This window comes from Pieris brassicae, chromosome 14 (genome assembly GCF_905147105.1).
Source record: "Pieris brassicae chromosome 14, ilPieBrab1.1, whole genome shotgun sequence".
NCBI classification, from domain to species: domain Eukaryota; kingdom Metazoa; phylum Arthropoda; class Insecta; order Lepidoptera; family Pieridae; genus Pieris; species Pieris brassicae.
In genome coordinates this window covers 864,162-886,143 of record NC_059678.1, presented here as the reverse complement: position 1 = coordinate 886,143, position 21,982 = coordinate 864,162, and the positions used below count along the sequence as shown (strand labels likewise).

The window sequence follows — 21,982 nt, the reverse complement described above, 5'->3', positions numbered from 1 at the left end:
GAATTGGATGAACGAATTAAAAATGAAAAAATCAAGCCGAGGAAACCAAATACATGAAAAGACTATCCACAAACGCAAATCTAAAAAAAATTACGAACTTTTGAATGAAAGACAACATGGAATGTTGACACTGTCCTTCGACTGCCAGAAAAACCAGGTTTTACCTAAAATACCAGATCAAATAACATACTACAGTCGACAATCTATATTTATAATTTTGCAATAGTTAAAGGAAAAAAACTGAATAAAGATACGGTCAGTTTGTACACATGGAATGAAAATGAATACAAGAAAGGAGCGAATGAAATTGCTTCTTCAGTTTATCATCGGTTGAATGCATTAAACATAAAACATGGAGGATATTTTATTTTTATTTTTATTTTTATGTAATAGCAGGCAAACGGGCAAGAGGCTCACCTGATGTGAAGCGATACCGCCGCCCATGGACACTCATATTGCCAGAAGGCTCGCAAGTGCGTTGCCGGCCTTTCAAGAATTGGTACGCTCTTTTCTTGAAGGACCCTAAGTCGAATTGGTTCGGAAATATTAAAACTGTACGACTTGTGGCTGATGGATGCGGAGCCCAAAATAAAAATTCCATTTTCATTGGAATGTGCTGTGTGTGGTTATGCAACGCTCCAGGTCATATAAACGACATTGAACTTGTTTTCCCAGTACCTGGACATTCATTTTTACCAGCCGATCGAGTGTTTGGGAACATTGAAAGGGAGTGGAAACGAAAGGAAGTAATTGTGCAGCCAAATGAGTATCATGATATATTCAGTCATTATGGAACAGTTATAAAAATGGAAATGGATTATGACTGGAAAAAAGGCTTTACATGACATTGTTAAGCCACCTGGTCAATTGCATTTTCAATTTGCTCAAAGTAAGCGTTTTTTTATTAAAAGATATGGTAATAAAAACAAAGTCAAAGGAGAATCCCATTATACATTAGACTTTACACAATTCAATTCTATTTTGAAAAGAGGTAAATCTTTTAAAGATGTTCTTCCACTACCAGTGCCAAAAAACAATGTGCCCATTAAAAGAGAAAAAATCAATGTCGAGAGAAAGATATTGGAGAAACATTATGGGTCGCAGTGGGAAAGCAATAGTGAACTAATATATTACAAAAACGTTTTAAATTCTGTAAATGCTGATGCAGATCAAGAAGACGAGCCTTTATGTGATCCACCAACAGCTGAATCTAATATTACGATATAGGAAAATAGTCGTCTTTCAATCAATCATAATAATAATAATAATCATAAACAATCGTAATATAAGTTACTGTTGGCCTCCGCCTATAAAAATTTCATATTTTGTGTTAATGTAAACGCCCTTTTAAAATCTTGGTTCATGTACATATAAAATACCTTCCTCTGTAATATGACCATGGAAGTCAGTTCAAAAAGGGACTTTGGCATTGTGTAGTTGATTCCTTGTATTACAATAAATACATACTTTTGTAAAACGTTTTTTATTTGCCATCAGTACCCAACACCATAGTTGATTTTGACAGCTGACAACAGGAAATAGTGAGGTGCAAACTCGCTTCGATCCAAATCGATTAAAAGCAAACCCACAGTTAAAATGCAAAGACACATTAGCCCCAGGATATTTTTAATTTTTTGCGACTCTGGTGTCAATTTGGTTGATTCATGTTATATATATTTCTAATACCAGTTATTATACGTGTAACAGTAAACGAATCGTTCAAATTAACACATGCTCTAAACCACAGTGAAAAACTTCAAATATCTACTCAGTTTGCATGTTTTGTGACTGAAGCAACTTTGCTTTTATACCCCTCAAATATGGACTGAAGTATCTGATCACATATCTCTATGCTCCCTGTTCTATAAAAAACATCACAGAAAATTGTAATTTGTTGTGTACACAAAGTTACCATCATTTTCAGGAGACTAATAATTTTTTCTGACTGTTTTTGAGCAGTTAGGCATGTTCAGGTTGATAACGCATTTCTTTAAATCTACCCTTTGGTAATGCAACATTATAGTGAACTTTCTCAGGAGAATTTGCATGCGAGAAAGACATTCACATGTTTGTGCGAGATTAGAGCCAAAAGGAGATGGATCTATAACTGTAGGGGAGCAAGGGGTTTTCAGTTTCTGTTTTGCAATTGAGCATTTTAATTATTATCTCATTTCAGTGTAATTTACAGAATTTGGTCTTCTCAATAGGTCCAATGACAGTTTATAATCTCTCAGCTAGCACACACCCACTAGTGGTCAACACAAGACAATCAACAAAATAATACACTAACAGAAATATTTTTCAGTGGGGTGAAGGAACAGTATGGAATTGCAGGCAATAAATTTACTATGTGGCAGCTAAATGAACACCAAAATACTATATATATAGATAGCCCAAACAACTTGCCCTATATATCTGAGACTTAAGGAACATATTCAAGAGGAAATGCAAAAAAATTACCAAAAAGCAAGCAATCAAGAATCATTAACTTGATGTCATCCTGAATAATGTTTATAATGTAAGAGACTTTTTGTCCAACCCGAATAAAGTCACACAGAATAAATATTAACATAAGTTCTACCCGACTCAATTGTCAAAGACTTCATTATGGGCCTCCAAACGGTATAATAATAAACTGGTATTAAACGATAAACCAGACTTTTAAAAAGACAGAAGGAAATTATCTCAGCAACACTGCAGGTAATGTCAAAATTATTTCGACAACACCTGAAGAATGTTTAACAAAAGTTAACCTGCAAGTGTAATAAATAACTGCATGACGCTTTGTAACAAGACAAGACATTGCGAGAAATTTGATTGACTAATGGACTACAACTACTATTATGTTATGTCCGAATTATTACGAGGGAAATCGTGAGGTACAGTTATATTTTGTTCGTACCTCAAACAAACTACAGGGCAAATTCTTCGTAAACAAAGTAAAAAAAGTAACACGTGAAGACATCGTGGAAGACTGAAATTACCGAAATTGACAAAAATAGTAGGCCAGGTGACATCAGAGACTCCAAATTTCAAGTTACATATCTAAATTCTTTGAATCCGTACCACTTAATTAACTTTGAATCTGTTTTCGTTTTCGTTGTTAGTTTAATTTTGTCACGAAATAACCTTTCCTTATTCACACCAATGAAATTCTTTAATTTATTTTTATTATAACGTTAAGTTATAAAATACATTCTAAATTACTTCAAGAATTTAAAGTACAATAAGCAAATCCCAGAATAACTAATGTTTGAATTTTCAAGTTGAACAATCGATTGCGTTTGTTAATAATTGAAAATTTCAAATGGGGCGAATGGCGAATGCTATATACTATAGAGTTATAGACGATAGAGTATAGACAATAGACAAAACATAGATTACCTTCATCTAAACAACTTATAGATTTATATTAAGTTTTTTTTTATATTAAATATATTACTTGAAACTAGCAGAAATTTAAAACTATTGCCATAATATTTTATAACATAAGTAGGAAATAAAGCTGTAACCCTCGACTAAAATTCAATTCAATATCTTATATAAATTAAAGAGTGGATAATATTATATTCTTTTTTTTAAATTGATTTGAATTATTTGTTTAATTTTAATCTAACAAATTATATACAATTGAATTATCATAAATAACAAGTTTAAAAGAAATTGACACATGTACGACTTTACAACATGAGGCTAAACCCAATGAAAACACAACGTGTTTAGGAACAGTTTATTTTACATTTTTTTACAGTGTATTGTGTTAGTAAACAACTACAATTTAAAAATAATTTAAAAAAAATTCGTTCAATTATTTAGATTTTGGGACTCTAAATTATATCGTCATCATCCTCATCACTAAAACTAGAATCGTCTGGCTGGTCCGGTTCCGTATTTTGAATTATTGAGAGCTGCGGACAGCAAACTTCCTCTTTCGAGCACACACTGTAACAAAGAAAATAACAACTATTTAATGCTACTTGAATGTTTTTTTTAATGCATAGCAATTAATGCAGCCGAGTGTACAACAAAAACTTTAGGGTTAACGAATATTAGGGGTATATGAAATTGCTAATTTTACTTAACCTAGCAAACTGCAAAGGCTTTATCAAAACACAATATACCAGATTGATCAAATAAACTAAAGTCAGCTAAAACTGCCATACGTATGTATGGACTGCCTTTGCTAAGTTAAGTTAAGCAATTTCATATACCCCTAGTAATCATTAACCCTAAAGTTTTTTGTTATACACGCGGTTGCAATAAATACAAGCATTAAAAAATTCGAATACCTATAATTTATTGTTTAGTTTATTGGTTAATAGAAAATTTTATAGAACTGTGCGTTTTGTTAAGAGAAGAATGTCTTGAATAAACTAAATAAAAATCTCACCTAAAAAACCCCCAAGACATCTTTATTCCCGTTAAATTTGGGGGGAAAACCCGCAAGTTGGCATCACTGATTTGTGTATAAACTTGTGGAGTTGTGTAAATAGTTCGAAAATCGGTTATAAATATTCGAGGAACAATAATAATATTATTTCAAGTTAGTAGTATTTGGTAACAAAAATCATGCCAAGGTTAGAGAACCTTTTTAAATAAAAGAAAAAATGTCATAAAATTATTGATTCCTTTTTCATTTCTAAATTCGATAAGCAGTTCATTTGTATCTTAGTAGTAATTATTTATTCCAGAAAGAACAATGGCTGACGATTCGTCAAATGATGCTTCAATAGTTGCCATCACATCGGACGAAGATGATGGTATGTTTAAGATGATAGGCAACTCAAGTATTTTAGAAAATAAACTCATCATATTTAAATAATGATTTACTTTACTGGAAACTTCCTTTGTATATTATCTGCCAGATCGGAGATTCAGTAAAAATCTATGAATTAGCATGTACAGAGTTTCTAAGCTGCAGGTCAGAGTCAGAATTCATTGGAAAGCAAGTTTCTAGACCACTTGCTTATATTTATTACACTCTGTTGTTTGTTAAATTATTTTGTGCCAGGTTAACATTAACTGTCAGTACCTGTTAATAATAAATGATGTTCTATTTCAGACAGCCCCATTAAAAAGCTATTTAAAAAGCTTATGTACAATGACTGTAAGCAGCACACCATTTTAACAAACAACCAAATCTTAAATCTACTTAAAGTTGAATTTGACATTGATGTATATAAATTACATAACTTACAAGTTGATATCTACATAACATTATTAAAAAAATACCTTAAAGACTGGCCATTATGGGAAGAATTTGACAGTATAGTTAATGAGGCAAAAAAGGCAAACAATTTGGCTAGTTTAGATGGTATGTTACAGTCAAAATACAAACATCTTAAAGCACATTTGCAATATGCTTTAGATATCTCTGAACCAATGGCCAGAGAAGAAGTGTTGAGACTAAAGAATACTCAAAAAGTAATGAGTGAAGTCAAAGAACCACACCAAGCAGTTGTAATGGAAATAGATGCAACACGAAGTCAATTAAATAGTTTAATTTTAAGGAATTCATCATTACATTCAGTGTTTAATGTAAATAGGCAGAAGTCAACAATAGTTGTTCCAGGAATTAGGAAAATAGAAACTATACTGAACTGGTGGACAATTAACATTGAAATTACATATAAACATGCAAATATGACTCGGTTATTATATAAACGTGAGGTAAGACCTAATTTGAGGAGCAGTAATGGCCTATTGGCTTTGGGCTTGTAACATGTAAGATTGAGGTCATGCTTTAGAATCATGGCTGTGCAATAAACTTTATTCTATGTAAATTATTTAACTATTACGTGGAAGTGTAATAAAATATTGGATAACATCCATAGTCAAGTCCCTTTTTTAATTTGTGTACTACTGCATTATTAGCAATGGACATGTGCATTTTTGTATCTGATGCATTTGGTTTATTTTTAAATATAAGAAATGCCAGTGTTTATAAGATATTATATGTTATGAAATCAACAGTATTACAACCAACAATATTGAAAATATTGCTGTGTAATTTAAAACACTGATTAATTAATTGATTATTATAGATTATTAATAGAATTAATTTATTTCAGACAAAACATGAATTGAAACATTGCCTAATCAACAAAATGTTGCCTTGTAATAACAAAACTGAAAAAATAATCCTTAACCAAGACTTGTATTTAAAAATCAATAAAAAAAGCAAACTAGTAGACAGAAATGTATTAATGGCGTTGATGAATGTAATAGGAAACACGCATCCAGATAAAGAATCGCAGGAAATATTAGAATTTATTAAAAAAGATAATTTATTATTGCCTCAAATTCTGTATTGTGATGCAGTTTATAAGAGATATATGAATACATGTGCATATGTTAGATATTTATACAAGGATCACGAAGAAACTGTGAAGGATCCTCAAAGGGATTTGCAGTTGGAAGAGAAGATATTTCCTATGTATAAAATCTCTATTGGTATGTATTTTAAACTGACCAGACCTTAGTATTTAATATGAACTTACAGCTATGTATGTATTCATGTTTTCTTATACAAAGTTTGTTTTTTGATGGTTATGCATATAATATGTATGTACTTTTTTCCCTGTTACTGGTGGAGGAAGTTACGCACATCCTCCAACTTAAGGGTCCTTGACCAGCCTTACCACAGATTGACCTGAAGACCCTATTGCCTATGATCGAGAAGATATATGTAACATGGGATTCCCGATTTAATCTTGGCTACAACATTCTTGGACACTAAAAGCATATAAAAAATAGCCTCTTTTCCTTTCTCTCATTTTTATGTTTTAAAATGTCTGATGGATTTTTTCAGGGGATCTAATAAAAAGACCAGTTAAACTGAATAATGATTCTATCAAAGTGGAATGTGGGATGTGCAAAATGACATTTACAGGTCCCAACTTAGTATCAGACCTGAGAAATCATTTTGAGGACCACTGTACCGAACCTGACTGGATCTGCACTTGTTGCAATATGACATTTCCGATGCTGCAATTAGCAAGTCAGTGGTGGGCCCATAAATGTCCTAAGAGGAAAAATAAAGATTAGTTGAAATATGAAGTTTTTTTTTTCAATAGTGTATATTGTCATGTATCATAAATATAATGTTGATAAATGAACACAGTGTACATACACACACACAATGAAGCAACTCCAGTGGTTCATAAACTGTGGTTTTGGTAGCCCCAAAAGCAGTGTATTTTTTTATGTTAGCATTAAGGAAATAAGACAAAAATATCAGTAGATTATTTGTCAAGGGAGCAAAAGTAAACCACTATTTCTAAAGCCAGAGGTTTTTTTACTTCTATGGAGAGACATTAAAAGCACGTCACTAAAGTTTAGTGTCGCTGTAGATGGACACTACTTTTTAACACCTCTATCGAATATAAGCGACATTTATAATATTTGGCTACAAAACACTGCGATGACGTCATACCTTCAAAGTCGCACTAATAAGTTATTCCCAATGATATATACAAGTCACTGGGGCCTTTGGGCCAGTCTGTGATTAGACTGGTCGAAGATTTCACCTTAAGGTTTGAAGAAGAACAGTACCTACCTCATCAACTCATAAAATCATACATTTATTGAAGTTAAACTTCTGTAACAGCGTTTTAAAAAAAATCCGTCACATTTTTCTGTTACGCGCCATCTTTTTCTCGTCCCTACCACGGTTGATTCGAAAAGAAGCCATTAATAACAAAAATATATAATAAAGATAACAATGATAGTAAGTTATTACAATAAATGAAATGAATAAATGTAATAATCTTAGTAGTAATAAGGTAAAATGAAATAATTGTATTATTTGTATTCATATCTATGATAATAAAAACCTTTTGTTAAACTTTATCTAATTTAACTTTATTTAACCAATTTCTGTAAAGTTCCGTATAGTGTATCATTTTTGGAAAAATATTTATTTTCAATAAATTGGGATGCATTATACGCATAATAAAAAGGCAATCATATAACCCAAGGTGTGAAAAAATTATCATCCATCAAAAATCTGTCATCACGTGCGCTGTGGAAACGTGGTACAGTATTACAGAACGTTTTAAAATCTAGAAAAATAATGTTTTACCCATTGGCAATTGTATCCAAAACATGAAATTATTTTGCTACCATAAAACAAAACTACGTCAAATGTTGTGTATAGAGATGTTTTAGGACGTTGAAGTTTTACAAATAAATATCTCTGATATTATAGAAGTAAAGTTTTGCAGTTTGAATTGTTATTTTTAATTTTACCAGTTTATAATAATCAAGCTAAAAACTCCTGGACTGGTTAAAATAATTATTTAGTAGTGTAGTAACATTCTACGTAAATGATGTTACGAATTTAAAATTGTATTAGATATTATGTATTGATTGTAAAGTAAAATCTGTATATTGATAAAATTATGAATATATGTGTGAATCTTATAATCAGGAAGGAAGTATTTAATTAAAAACTAAAAAAACTGAGTAGTATAACACTTTAATGATACCAAAAATATATCTATAGTTGCTATCATTGCTAGTCATAGATAAATTAAAAATAGTGTTCAATATTAAAGTCAAGTTAGAAACATCCAAAATATGGAAATGATGTGTGACCCAGATGACTTCTCAGATCAGCTGCTGAAGTTGTGCTCCCGCTACTAGATATTTCCTTTAAGAGATTTTTTTTTCTCTCCACCTTTGTCTTTGTATTTTCTGTTTCATTAATTTTTGTTATCTTTTTATATTTATATTTTATTATTTATAAATTCTTCTTTCTTCTAATTTCATTGACTTTTGCTTTAACCTTTCTCTATAAACTTTCATTTTTTCTGCCTGAGTGAATGTCATTATCTCATACTGTCACATATAAACAGGAGTCAGGAACCTTATATTTTTTTTGTTACTTTAACAGTAACAAAATAATTAGTAAAGAATATTTTTTTTAACACACATAATTGAACTGTTTTTAATAATGTATCATTTGATTTTGTGCAATTAAATTGAGAAAACGGTAATTACTCTATTTTCCAGGAAACAAGAGTTATAAATGCTGGAATAAATTTCGAACGTCTCTAGACGTTTGACCTTCAAAAAGTGATTGTTTATCCAAAGACCAAAATGCTGGCGCGTAACGAGTTGCTAGAACAATAACTAGAATAAATTCGTATAAGTCTGCTTAAACGCGCTTAAAATTTATAACAAAAAGGGAAATTTGTTTAGGGACCCTATTTCTGAGACAAGCTTTAAATGTTTTTTTTAATAGTATAGATAATTTTTATTGATTAATGCATACTGCTTAATCGTCGACGATGCAAAAGTAAATTGAGTGTAAAATTCCGGTATCTTTAATTTATAAAAATATGAAAGAACGGATTTTGAATCGTACGTTTACATACATTGGGGTTTTTGATGATTTTGATTTATATTTTTGAATGAGAAATGAATTATTAAAATATTTGTATATTGATTTATCTTAAATAGGTAATGTAAATTATATATTTTTTTAAGGAAAACTATTATTAGCTGTCTACTTTGTGGGACATATTAGAGTTATAGATATTAGCAATAACGGTAGAAAGGCTCATTTACTTTAACATAAACTTTTTTAATTTCGTAGCGCGGAGAATTTGTTAACAGCCAGTAACGTTTTCATACAATGTTCATGATCGATCTCTAGTGATTTATGTATCTCCACATTCTAAATTTAAATCATTTTTCATGCTTGTTTAAAGGGAACGAACTAACACATTTGAATAGATAAGAAATACCTTTTATATCCATGTTTAGAATATAGAGTAAAGTCTATGGCAGGTGTACCATAGTCACAGAAGTTTCGTTTTATGCAGATGCCATTGTCTTCCTTGCCAGTTATGCACGAAAGTCCCTCTGTACCTAGAATATTAATTTATTATTAAAACCTTGTGAACGTTTAAGAGAAAAGTATTATGAAATTGTCATATAAAATCAACAGCGTCTATGGCATAATAATATTGCTCAATATTGCCAAATTGCACAATAGTACTTTGGCACTAGAATATACGAAAATAATTATTTATTTATGGAAAAAATATGATTAACCAAGCAGATATTACTCTTGGTTCACTCGTTATTGTCTTGGGCCAGTAATGTGTTTTTTTTTCCACAAGTTAGAGACGATTTATAACCGTTACAAGAAAGGATCTATCACTACAAGAATATTGTAATTTGTATATAGCTACTCTCGTTTACAGGAGTCTGAAACATTTTGCCAGGCAGTCTAAGCAAGCGTAGTCGAGTGATACAGTTTTCAGAAACTTGTATTTAGGACTCAAACTCAAAGTCAAAATAACTTTATTCATATAGGTAACCACTTGGTTTCCTTTCTTTCTTCCTTACCTTTTCTGTTGACGTAAGTGTACTTACTTACGTCAACAGAAAAGGTGTTAAATTGATTCTAAATTTACATTTACTACCAGTTTGCAAGTCAAGGGCGTAGATCCGGCGAGAAGGACTGCTCTCTTTTTAATCGCTAAGTTTTGAGTCATTCAATTTGTTTAAACTGGAGCAACTCTATTGATTTGCTTCAGTTAAGGATTAGGATCACTTAAATATTCGTCAAATTTATAAAAAGCTTTATTGCATAATTTACGTGTAACGTGAGTTTTGAATTTATTCAGTGATAATTCTCTAAGTTAGCTTGGGAGTTTGTTGTAAAAACGAATACAATTTCCATATTTATTTTGTGCAGCCTGGTTGACCGTATAGTGAACTTTCTAGGTGTGAGACAAGGATGGAATGATACGGGAAACAGAGGGAAGATGGAAACCTTCTCGAAGCCAGACTGAACATTTTAGAACGCCGTATGACAACGTCAAGATAAAAGTGCGAATCGTAAAGACAAGTGATAAAATACTGTGTGAAGTGACTATATTCCCTTTATCTATTGTTACTGGTTTTCTAACCCTTTTTATAATGGAAGAAAGATAGGAAGTTTATCGGCTCGAAAGGGTTTGAATGTAAAACAAAAAGTAAGATGACGCCTTACAATTGGTTGGTTGCTAGCGTCATATAGACGTTTTCACCAATTACCAGACGAGCGCGCTTTGTTTCTTCTTTTGCTTTACATATTAACCCGCCAGTTACTACTTCGCTATATAAACAAAAAAACATTGACATACCATTTCCCGATTTGGTAACGTTCGTCTGTGTTGTGGTTTGCATCTGTGGCATTTGTTTTGACAGATGTATACAGATTAGCAGCAATATCGAAATACTGAAAGAATAATTAAAAGTTACTTATAATTTAAAGTCGACTTAATAATAGCGATTATTTTATAAAATGCATAAATCAACGCTTTTAAAAATGAGTCGTCGGGCAATAAATGTCACTGACCACTGACAGTTGGAATGTGCACGCAATGCGACCCGTTCGATACTTAGCAAACTGCGCACGCGGGTTGATGCGTTTTCGTGACCTTCATTAGCACTGTGACCCATCCCATTATCAATATGCACGTCTACAATTCTTACTCTATTAGTTTTCGTCTGACTTTGCATATATTAATACGCGAAAATCTTTTCATTTTCTAAGTTAATATAGCCAAATAACGTGGCTTTCTATAAAATAATTTCTAAAATAGTTTCAGTTAATTCAAGGGTACACACTCACAAACTTTACCTATTTGTAAAGATATTTTTCACACACGTAAATTTCCTCTATTTTTACTCCTAAATTTTTATCAATTTTGTTCTACTATCTTTTTATACCTAAACAGAAATATGGGCCGACAAACTTTTTCTTTTTATTTAATAGGCTTCAAACAGACAAGAGACTCACCTAATATTAAGTGATATTGAGTTAAGTGTCTTTTAAGTATTGGTACGGTCTTTTTTGAAGAACCCTAAGTCGAATTGCCTCGGAAATACTACACTGAGCCTGGAACCAGCTTCCTATATAGCTGTGGACGTCAAGGTGGTACAGGTGGAATTTCATATTCTGCCTCGACGTCCAATGATAAAGAAGTTATAGAGGATTCAATACATTAATTTACAACAGTATGTCTTAATAATAGTTATTTGTAAAGGTCGTCGTAAGATAGTCCAACGGGCAAGTATTTGACATTGTGACCCAGCAATCTTCATTGACACAGGCAGTATTCAAACACTATTGATTCATCATGACTGATTTTATGCCCGTGATTATACTTGTCAATCAAACTCAAACACAAAATAACTCGATATACAAACACACTTATTGGTGACAAGTACACTTATGAATGTTAACATAAAAAATTCAAGGACGTAGAGCGGGCAAGAAACTCTCCGCCACTCATTTTAATCGCCAAGTTTTAAGTCATTCAAATTGTTTGAACTGGAGCAAATCAATCCCAAGGATTAGGTTATTTAGATATTCGTCCGATTTGTAAAAAGCTTTATTTGTATTTAATTTCAAATCACCGTTTTAGTTAGATCGACGTTAATTATTTTATTTTAGTTGGGTCAAAAAGTAAAAACATTCTTTAACATTTTTTTAATGAATTGCATACGTTAACGGATCTTTTTTATTGACTGTGGCGTAACAAAAGATCCATAGACAATAAAAAAGAGCATATAGGCGATAGTTATTTTTTTTTAATTCTTTAGCTGGTTATTATTGATTTCTTATGTTTGTTTTTTTATTAGTTATGCATTATTCTCAACTTATGGTCACGTGTTAAAACAGAATTGTGTTTTATGGAATAATTCTTAATTTTCTATTGCTTTCATAGAATCAAATTTACGTCTAAGATAGTATAAATAGTATAGATAAACTATTGACCTATTGATTTATCTATGACGTGGTATGAAGGAAAACATCCCGGGGAAACATGTTCGGCCAGCCGTTCCATTTTATTAAATCTTTTAGAAATAAATATAGCGTGAGTCTCTCAGTGAGCAGTGTTGGCCTAGCGGGTTCAGCGTGCGTGTCTCAAGCCTAGGATTGTGCTTTTATATTACAATGAATATTAATAAAAAAATAATAAGAATATTCGTATATTTCCCGAAGTTGAAAAAGCGTACCCAAAACTTTTCACCTGACAAATATTACTTTCGATGTACCAAGAGAAATCAAAAATAATTCCTTCGATTAGAGCCTCTTTGACATTTGTCAAATTTCAGTGATAAAAGTCTTAGTATGAAAATGATAGTGTTTTATTTACTGCGTTGATGAATTCTTCGTATACGAATACGAGGTATTGCGAGGAGATCGATCTTAGACCCAAATATTTTAAGTCAGCTCCGCTTACTCATTACAAAAATATCATGAAACACTATGTGTAATAAGCTGCCCACTGAAGTGTTTCCGAACCAATTGACTTATATTTAATTCCAGTCGTTTTTTAAGTTTATTCGTTATAAACGTACATACATTACTTTTATTAATATGGATTTTGTTTAGATTTCACTTGAACATTGACCAACTGCTGACACTGCTCTCACGTGGTTGTTCTAAATTTCTAATTTCTACAATTGAAGATGTAATACAACAGTATATATATACAGTCTATATGCAGTAGTGTGTACGGTGTGGCGACGTGTGTCTGTATCTATAATATTTTTAATTTGTATTTAATGAAAATAAATGTTTATTCAATAAATAGTCATCGATATCTGGAAAAAAATCGTAATATTTTATTTTATCATTATGACATATTTAGTTCCTATCACAATATGTTCTTTTCTGCATATTACTTTTACAAAATAATGTCGATGTTTCACATCTGCCAGGCGTCCCGTGACGGCTCAGATTTTTTATTTCAGTTATCATCTGGTTTTCTCTCTCTCTCTCTTTGGTTTCATAGAGACATAATCCATAGAGGATATTAGAAATTGAAAAAGTTACTTACATAATCTTCGCAACCATAACTGCGTTCTTCACTAAGTTCATTATGACACTAACTATAAAAGATTCAATTAATAAATCATTAAGGAATATTTTTATAACGACCTTGTTCTTGGAATTTATGTCAAATTATATTAAATGAGTATTTGCTCTTATGCATTTTTGAAATGTAACTGCTCAGTTGTAAGTAAAACGCTGACTCTTTAGAAACTTTCTTGTGGAAACCTTCGTAGAGCACCAGACGAAACGTCCTACACTTATGCATTAAAAATTTTGCCTACATGGGCAGTCTTAAGGAAAGCCCGCCACTGCCGAGTAAACTTTTTTTTAATGTGCGCCGAGTGAGGCGACAAAAGGTTTTATATCAGAACGTTTCTATAAATAACTAAGTATTAACTAACTACAACATTTTTAGGTCTGGGCCTCAGATTTCTATATCTATTTCATGGTCATTTGTCAATCTAATAGGCAAACAATTGATCAGCCTACTTTGCCTTATACTAGCTGCAGACTTTTTAGGTCTAATGATGTGAAAGAAAACGTTTTCCTTTAAAGTTCGACTTAAATATACACATAGACAGACAGTCCATTGGTGAACAGCCGGAGATCGAACCTACGACCTCAGAGATGAGAGTCGCACGCTGAAGATTTAATGTTTTGTTTTACTATCTCGTATAACTTGATAAATGTAAATACACGTCGCAGTAGCGTGTTCTATAAGTGATTTATTCTTAATAAATACTTTGGACTGTGAAACGTATTGGAGAATGTAATGAAAGACTAATTGAAGATTGATTGACATCTGGTGACATTGACACCATGACACCACACACATTGAATAAGTCGTCATGTCAATGCGCAGAGTTTCATTATAAACTTGATTAGTCTCGCTGTCTTAATAATTAACATTTAGTCGTATTTTTAATTTGACGGAGAGGAAAGGTTGCTTGAGAAATAAAACTAGATCCTAGAAACCATTTTATGTATTTTGATCACAACAATACGATGCCATATTTAATATAAGATAAAGAAAAACTTATACCATTTTAAATATTTATTAATTATACATTACAATAATCTCTCGACATAATTAGTAGTATTTGGAAGATAATTAATAAATATACATTAACAAATATTGCGACACGTGGACATATAACATTATAATGATCTGCGTTTATCAAGTTTATATAATCATAAAATCAGGAGTCATTTAACCGACGAGAGTAGACTATCTTAATAATTCAATATAAAATGTTTGTAAACTTAAATACCAAGGTCTCTCGACTAAGTTGACTGGGGCACCTGCGCATGGGCACATTGCTGGATAAAGTGGAGGAGGACTGCAGCTGAAAGCCAGCAATCGGCGCGAGGTGTCACAGAACAAGGAGCGCTGTTTGATTCTCATTTCGGAGGCCAAGACACTTTTTGAGTAGCAGAGCCAAAGGAGTAAGTGAATCGTTAACTATCGGTTTTCTAAATTGGATAAAATATTATTTCATAGAGAATAGACTTTAGAAGACAATCTATTTTCCATGGACAATATATATAAATACATAGACAATATATGTCACCACTTGATAAAAAACATACTTGTGGAATTGTTAAGAACAATATTCTAGATCTAGGAGACCTTCAAGCCAAAGGTCGGTTAGAATCGCTTAATAATAGAGAATAGACCATCTTCTACTTTTTAATCACGTTTTTATTTAATTATTACATATTGTCTTCTCCATTGACATATATCATATGTTCTGTGCTTTGCCCAACTGTTTTTATTCTTCAAGTGTGACGCATTCATTAATTATAATGACTAGTACAATTTAAAAAGCCATAAAATAAATTTAAAATTAATTAAAATTTTATAAAAAAAATTACGAAACATCTGAAATGGAAATTTCTCGGTCTGAATAAATAATGAGCGATCGTAGAAATCCAAGACCAAAGAAGTTGCTATATTTTATCACGCATCGTCATCATGACCACTATCATCTGAAACTTCACCATTTCCAACAAAAACTTCTTCCGCCATCACAACTCTGGCATTATTTTTCTGTAGAACGGACGCCATTGCCATCCCCGTCCCGAATCTGTACTCTATGGGTTTCATACTCTCGTCCATATCTATGGATGCCCTTTTCGCGGGAAAGTTCTTTTTTCTGACAGCTCTATATCTCCTTATGTCATTTAGTAGTTGATTATTGTCTAAATCAAAATCACTGTCAGATGACGATATGTTTAAATCTTGTTTGTTGACTTTGTAATTAGCTAGGGTGACACTTGCATTTCCCGTTTCCGATTCTACGTCACTTAAGTCAGACAGAATACTAGAATTGTCATCTTTGATTTCTTTTTTAACCCATTTCGTTATTATAAAACCTTTTTTATCTTTATGAATTGTTAACAATCTGCTTTTGATATTAAGTTTCGCATTCGCTTCATAAAAATTCAGTATTTCACTTTCATTTGTATACCGCGAGATTATTAATCTATATTTTTGTTTTCTCTTTTTATTTTTTGTTTTTTTTAGTTTCAATTTCTTTCGTTCCACTCGCTTTATTTTGGATAAAAAACCTTTGCGGTCAACGAATTGTAATATATCAATCTGCCTTGGAAATTCTGGTACATTTCGAAGCTGTGGCATTGTTTTAGCTAGAGCCTGTCTTTCTCTTTCTCGCATTAAATCTTCTCTTCCGACTAGTTTTCTTTTTAGTTCATTTAGAACTATTTTCGTTGTCTCTTTCTCTTTCTTTCCTGGACCAGTTACAAAATCAGCGACTGGCGGTAGCGCGTCATCGTCATCAGTTCTGACTAAGTAAAATACTTCATCTCTTATCTCTGGTTCTTTGTCTTCTATTTTAAAAATTGCCTCTTCTACATGTTCTTCGTCCTCCTCCACTGTATGCTCTTCTTTGAAATTATTTTGTAGCTTTTTTAATCTAATCTGTGAACTTTGAACTGTTCTTAAACACTTTGTTACATCACCTATAATACTGTCGATATCTTTGTTTAATGCATCTAAATCTAAATCTTGTTTGTTCGATGCGCACGAGTCTAGGAACATATCTAGGTCATTACATTTATTGAGCGCTAATTTTAGTTCTAAGCTAGTTCTTGCCACATCTGTATGTATTTCTGAATAGAACCAAGTTTCTTTAATCGCTGAACCTGGCTTTTTTAACACATTGTCTTTGGTACCGTAGTTTTTTAAAAGACGATACATTCGCTCTAGTGATTCAAAATTGTCTTTGAATTCTCGCGTTAGATTCTCTATAAGCACATTGTGAATCCAGTATATTCTTTCATTGTGATTTTTGTATAGTTTTAGTGCTTGTGAAGGGATATGATGCGCCAGCGCTATATATTTTAGTAGAGTGGATTGCACAACTAGAAAGGCGTGGTGGAGTTTCTGGAAACGAGGAAAGCCAATTAAAAACACACAAAATATAATAAAAACTTGTTTAACGAGAGCTTTTCTTGAGTGTCATTTTGAGTTTTTGAGGGCAGTTGAAGTCAGCGAGACACTACGACTTGAACTGACTGCTGACAGTTGACAGAAAGATCTGACATTAAGTGATTTAAGATAAGATTACGGTTTTTGAAGACCCGACTTCATGTGAAAAATGTTTGGTTAAAAAAAAATTATATTGATAATTGTTTGAAGATAGGAGGCAGATCACTCGAGTTATATATGTATACGAACAACACAGACATAGATATAAACGTTCTTAACTATTTGACGTTTGACAAACGCTATTCATATCTAAAGGGTCGAATCAGTGCTGCCGCAAACAAGGCGGAACGGTTACATTTATAACATAACTTTTAGATGTATTTTAATAAACATATATTAGTACTAAGTTAAACTTATGACACGCTTCAACAAAAAATGCTTGGTTACCATTAAATTCTCTGTGTCGCACTCCACGGCGACATCGCCGCGCAACCATGGCACGTTGCCTAGCAACGCGGACGATGCGCGTGACATTAGCAACAGAAGCTCCCTTTGCTGCTGGTAGAGCATCGCGTGGGTTGACTCTATTGCTGAGGTGACAGAACCCCTAAATTGGATAATTCTTTTTTTCAAATTCTATTGAGCTATTAAGATCGGAATTACATATACACCTTTAAGCAGTTTTGCATGCGACCCTCATCCGTCAGATCGTAGGTTCGACTGTGCACTATCGGACTTTCTATGTGCGTATTTAACTTTGAAAACATAGTGAGTAAACCAACTTGCCTTAGATCCAAAAAGTCGACGGCGTGTCAGGCCCAGAAGGTCGATCACCTACTCGCCTATTAGTTTGATATATCATGAAACAGATACAGATTTATTTATTCTACTATAGCTACTGATTTATTTATTGAGACAAGCCTTTGCTGACAAAACCTACCCTAAAAACGCAGAATTATGATATATATCATAACAATGTTAAGACGAAAGATACTTACAACTGAGCATGTAACGCGGCATACTCCCGGCAACAAGCTGTCGCGCGACGCACCAGCGACATATAGTCGCGCATCACCGCGACCAATTGTCGCAAAGTGCCGCGACAATGCGACCGATGCGTCGCACGGATCGCGACCGGAATTAGCGCAAGGGACGCCAACTTCGCGAGAGTCATTTTGTTGAAACTATACAGAGAATTATAATGTATAATAAAATTCTACAGGGCTTTGACGAACTATGACTCCCATATGTCAAAGTCCAAAACGACTGACACACGTCACTTAGTGTTCGACGGTAATAAAGAATGTGACAGTCGCGCTTAGGCTTAGTACGAGGAAATATACAGCACTCAAGATGAGAATATGACTTGAGATTAATATGATAAGGATTGTCTTCGATTTTCTGATTTGGTGGTTACGTCAACACTATTTACTTCTTTACACATATTAACCACACATTGTCTATACGTGAAAAAAAAAACTTTCGAGGAGTCCTCCAAAAATAATATATTTAATGTACTATTATTTTCGAGAGCTTTGCTTGTGCAATGGGATAAATTGCAGTAAATCTGGTTACGTAATACTTTAACAGCCCCATTAAACAATTACAAACAAAAATATTATCCTCAAGTGACTCAACCCCGAAGTGCATTTGGATCAATGTTGTTTCTTTCTATACACAATTAACTTGTATCTTGAAAACAGTATTTTGAATATTTTGTTGATTAATTTCTTTTTAGTCTTATTAATTTAATGAATAAAATAGTTATTTAAATTAAACATAAATAAAAAAATAAACATACAACGAATTCCCAAAGTGTAACTGCTATAAATGGCGGTGTAGGTATAGTAAAAAAGGGCATACTTTCTTGGTGGTGCCAGCATTACACATGCAGCAATAGCTATCAAGGCACCATTCCGCTCCCCTTTCGTAAGCCAACCACCTGCCGCTCCCCCTGCATGGCCCCAGGCTATTTCTGAACAGGGGGCTTCTTGCTCCACTTCTATACTATCCTCCCGGAATAGCAAACCACTTTCCAGTATTGTGATTATATTGTCATGACTGTATATGAGCTAGAATTAACAGAAATAAGATTTTTAAGGCCTAAATGAAAATTGATTTATCACAATCTTGTCACAGTCAAATGTCAAGCAACAGTGTTGAAAGACCAGATTTGCACTTGAGACAGTTTATTCGAAGCACTCATTATTTACAAACATGATGGTCCTGTGTTACATTATTAGTGAAACTGTTTTATCGTTCTGGAAAAAGTATTTTCGAACCTCACTATTAAGGCATTTATTATACTGTGATATGTTTTCTGCAGTTTACTGACATGCATAAGACATTGATTTTACTATTTTAACCATTTCTTATAACATAAATTAATTTGGTGATTAATTATTAATTTTTTAGCACCACTTTAATTAGTACAGTATTGATTGATGAATTAGGATATTCAATTAAACAAATACAAATCCGTTATTACCTATAGGCATTAGAAATTAATCAATATATATTTCAACTTAAATAGTTATTACCATGTTTGGCCTAAACTTAATTGCTATCCATTTCTTTGATAAAATTGGAGGTGAGAAATCCTGCTTTCTAAATAACGCCATCTGAAACACATTTATAAAATATTATTTCCGTTTCACAAATATATTTTAGATGCGACGGCATTGGTAAAAAATATACCCTGACTTTTGGTAGCCATATTTTGATCTTAATTTTTTTAGTTATTCTACAATAGTATACTATGAATACTGATAAATAAAAATACATAAACAATATTTATTGTTACATTATAAAGTTATAATTACGTATCAAATAACCTCACAAACGATTTATTATTGTTCTTTATTAAATACACACCTTAAAGTAATTGTTTTAGCCTTATCTACGAAGTACTGTAGCGCTTATAAATGCATATCCGGTATTTACATATTTGTATTTAATTAAACACAATTATTTTATGAATATTTAAGAATTCCTTTGAGACACAGCTAAAGACATCGCAAATTGACAGTTAGCTAAAAATCTAAACAACGCGTAAGGATCAGCTGATTTTTGACATTCCATTTTGACACTCAATACTTAAGTAAGACATATTTACACCAATTAGAATTTACTGACAACTGGTGCTGACTGCTGCTACTCAGCAGCTATTACTATATTTACTAGAGTATTCAAATTTCAAACTTCTGTTGTCAGTTTTTAGTGACTGCAATATTTGTTTATTAAGATGGTAAATATCGTAAATAAACTGTTAAGTTTCAATCTTTTCAGAGCTTTTGATTAGGAATGGTTTTCATATTACATGTGTCATATGTTTTGTGTATAAAACATGAATAGCTTAATTATTATTCACTAAAAACATATAGTAACAAAACATAGGTAATTGTCATGACGTTATAATTTTAAAAAAAATATTGGTTTTGTATGGTAATAATGTCTATAGTCACTATATATTTTACAGATTTTATTTTCAAAGTGTAAAATGGAACAATCTATGATTTATTTACCTGAGGCTATGCGAAAAGCAGTTGTTCCAATATTTAATAGCAGAAAAATGGCAAAATGTTTTGTACATGTTTGTCACATAGAATCACCTAGTAATTTTTTTATAAGATTAGAAGAAAATACAAGATTTGTTAATGAACTCAACAATATTCCACGAAATAAACTTATAGTGCCAGATTCATTAGATGTGGGGACTGTAGTTTTGTATGAGTCTGAAAAATTTGATAGAAAACTAACAAGAGGAAAAATTTTAGCTCCTGTTCAAGTATTGGGAGGGAAAAAATATATGATTGAGGCAATAGATGTTGGGACCACAGACAGTGCAATTAGTTCTGAATTAATATGGGCCTGTGATTTAAAATTCCCTCCATTTGCAATTCCATGTAGATTAGATGCCTGTAAAGCACCAAACGGGGATATTTGGAATGAATCCAGTATTAATGGTTTTAAGTCCCTTGTGCCTGGTACACCACAAATGACATATATTACCACTGTTGAAGACCAATTGGTGGTTAATTTTCTTGCAGGTCACAGTATGGTGAGTGAGTTGATGATAATGTGTGGTTGGGCTCAAATGATACCTTCTTTTGGTACAAAGAAAGAATTTTATTTGAGATGAGGTTTATGTTATTGATTTGACAAAATAAGTCTAAGAGTAGACATTCTTGTTATGTTATTATAAAAATATTTGTATGATATACCTCTATAAATCTTAACAGTAGTCATTGAATGTTTTAATATCGAGTTGATGGTATACTTTCAATTGGCACAAAGATACCTGCAGCACCCAGTTGAAACTTAAGCAAAATGACTTACAAAGTTTCACATAGAATGGTGGTTTAATGCATATGAATAGAAACTTGTGCTAATATAAACCTTGTCAATTGATGAAAAACACTGCCCAGCTGGACATTTATTTATAAAATGATTATAGCCTATATTATTTCAATTAATGTAGCGCTAATGAATAAATAATTCTAGTTATTTTTGATTTTATTCAGTACAAACAATTGTTCCTCTTTATAATATTATAAATGAAATTTGAAGGTCTTTTAAAATATGGCTATGAAATGGTCCTTGTAGCAGCTGTTTAAGGATTTTAATAAGATATTTGTGGCCGGATTTTCCATACTTATCCTGTTCTTGCATGAACTGTTATTTTA

At 32.2% G+C, this 21,982-nt stretch overlaps 2 protein-coding genes across 2 annotated transcripts; one reads left to right on the top strand and one right to left on the bottom strand.

Moving 5' to 3' along the window:
- The first annotated feature begins 4,449 nt into the window (after positions 1-4,449).
- LOC123718120 lies at positions 4,450-7,055 on the top strand. Its single transcript, XM_045674514.1, has 5 exons — positions 4,450-4,577; positions 4,692-4,760; positions 5,063-5,670; positions 6,072-6,453; positions 6,812-7,055. Exons 2-5 carry the CDS (start codon positions 4,700-4,702, stop codon positions 7,045-7,047), a joined length of 1,287 nt encoding a protein of 428 aa, XP_045530470.1. The 5' UTR covers positions 4,450-4,577; positions 4,692-4,699; the 3' UTR covers positions 7,048-7,055.
- A 7,759-nt stretch (positions 7,056-14,814) lies between these two features.
- On the bottom strand, positions 14,815-20,445 carry LOC123717964. Its single transcript, XM_045674253.1, has 6 exons — positions 20,172-20,445; positions 19,838-19,918; positions 19,161-19,369; positions 18,296-18,481; positions 17,745-17,904; positions 14,815-17,252 (listed from the first exon to the last, which is right to left on the bottom strand). Exons 2-6 carry the CDS (start codon positions 19,916-19,918, stop codon positions 15,807-15,809), a joined length of 2,082 nt encoding a protein of 693 aa, XP_045530209.1. The 5' UTR covers positions 20,172-20,445; the 3' UTR covers positions 14,815-15,806.
- Positions 20,446-21,982: the final 1,537 nt, after the last annotated feature.

Coding starts and splice junctions, on each gene's coding strand:
- LOC123718120 (XM_045674514.1), top strand. CDS start 4,700: ATGGCTGACGATTCGTCAAATGATGCTTCAATAGTTGCCATCACATCG. Junction 4,761..5,062: donor CACATCGGACGAAGATGATG/GTATGTTTAAGA, acceptor GTTCTATTTCAG/ACAGCCCCATTAAAAAGCTA. Junction 5,671..6,071: donor GGTTATTATATAAACGTGAG/GTAAGACCTAAT, acceptor AATTTATTTCAG/ACAAAACATGAATTGAAACA.
- LOC123717964 (XM_045674253.1), bottom strand. CDS start 19,918: ATGGCGTTATTTAGAAAGCAGGATTTCTCACCTCCAATTTTATCAAAG. Junction 18,482..19,160: donor ATGCTGGCACCACCAAGAAA/GTATGCCCTTTT, acceptor TTCTCTGTATAG/TTTCAACAAAATGACTCTCG. Junction 17,905..18,295: donor GCCGCGTTACATGCTCAGTT/GTAAGTATCTTT, acceptor TATCCAATTTAG/GGGTTCTGTCACCTCAGCAA.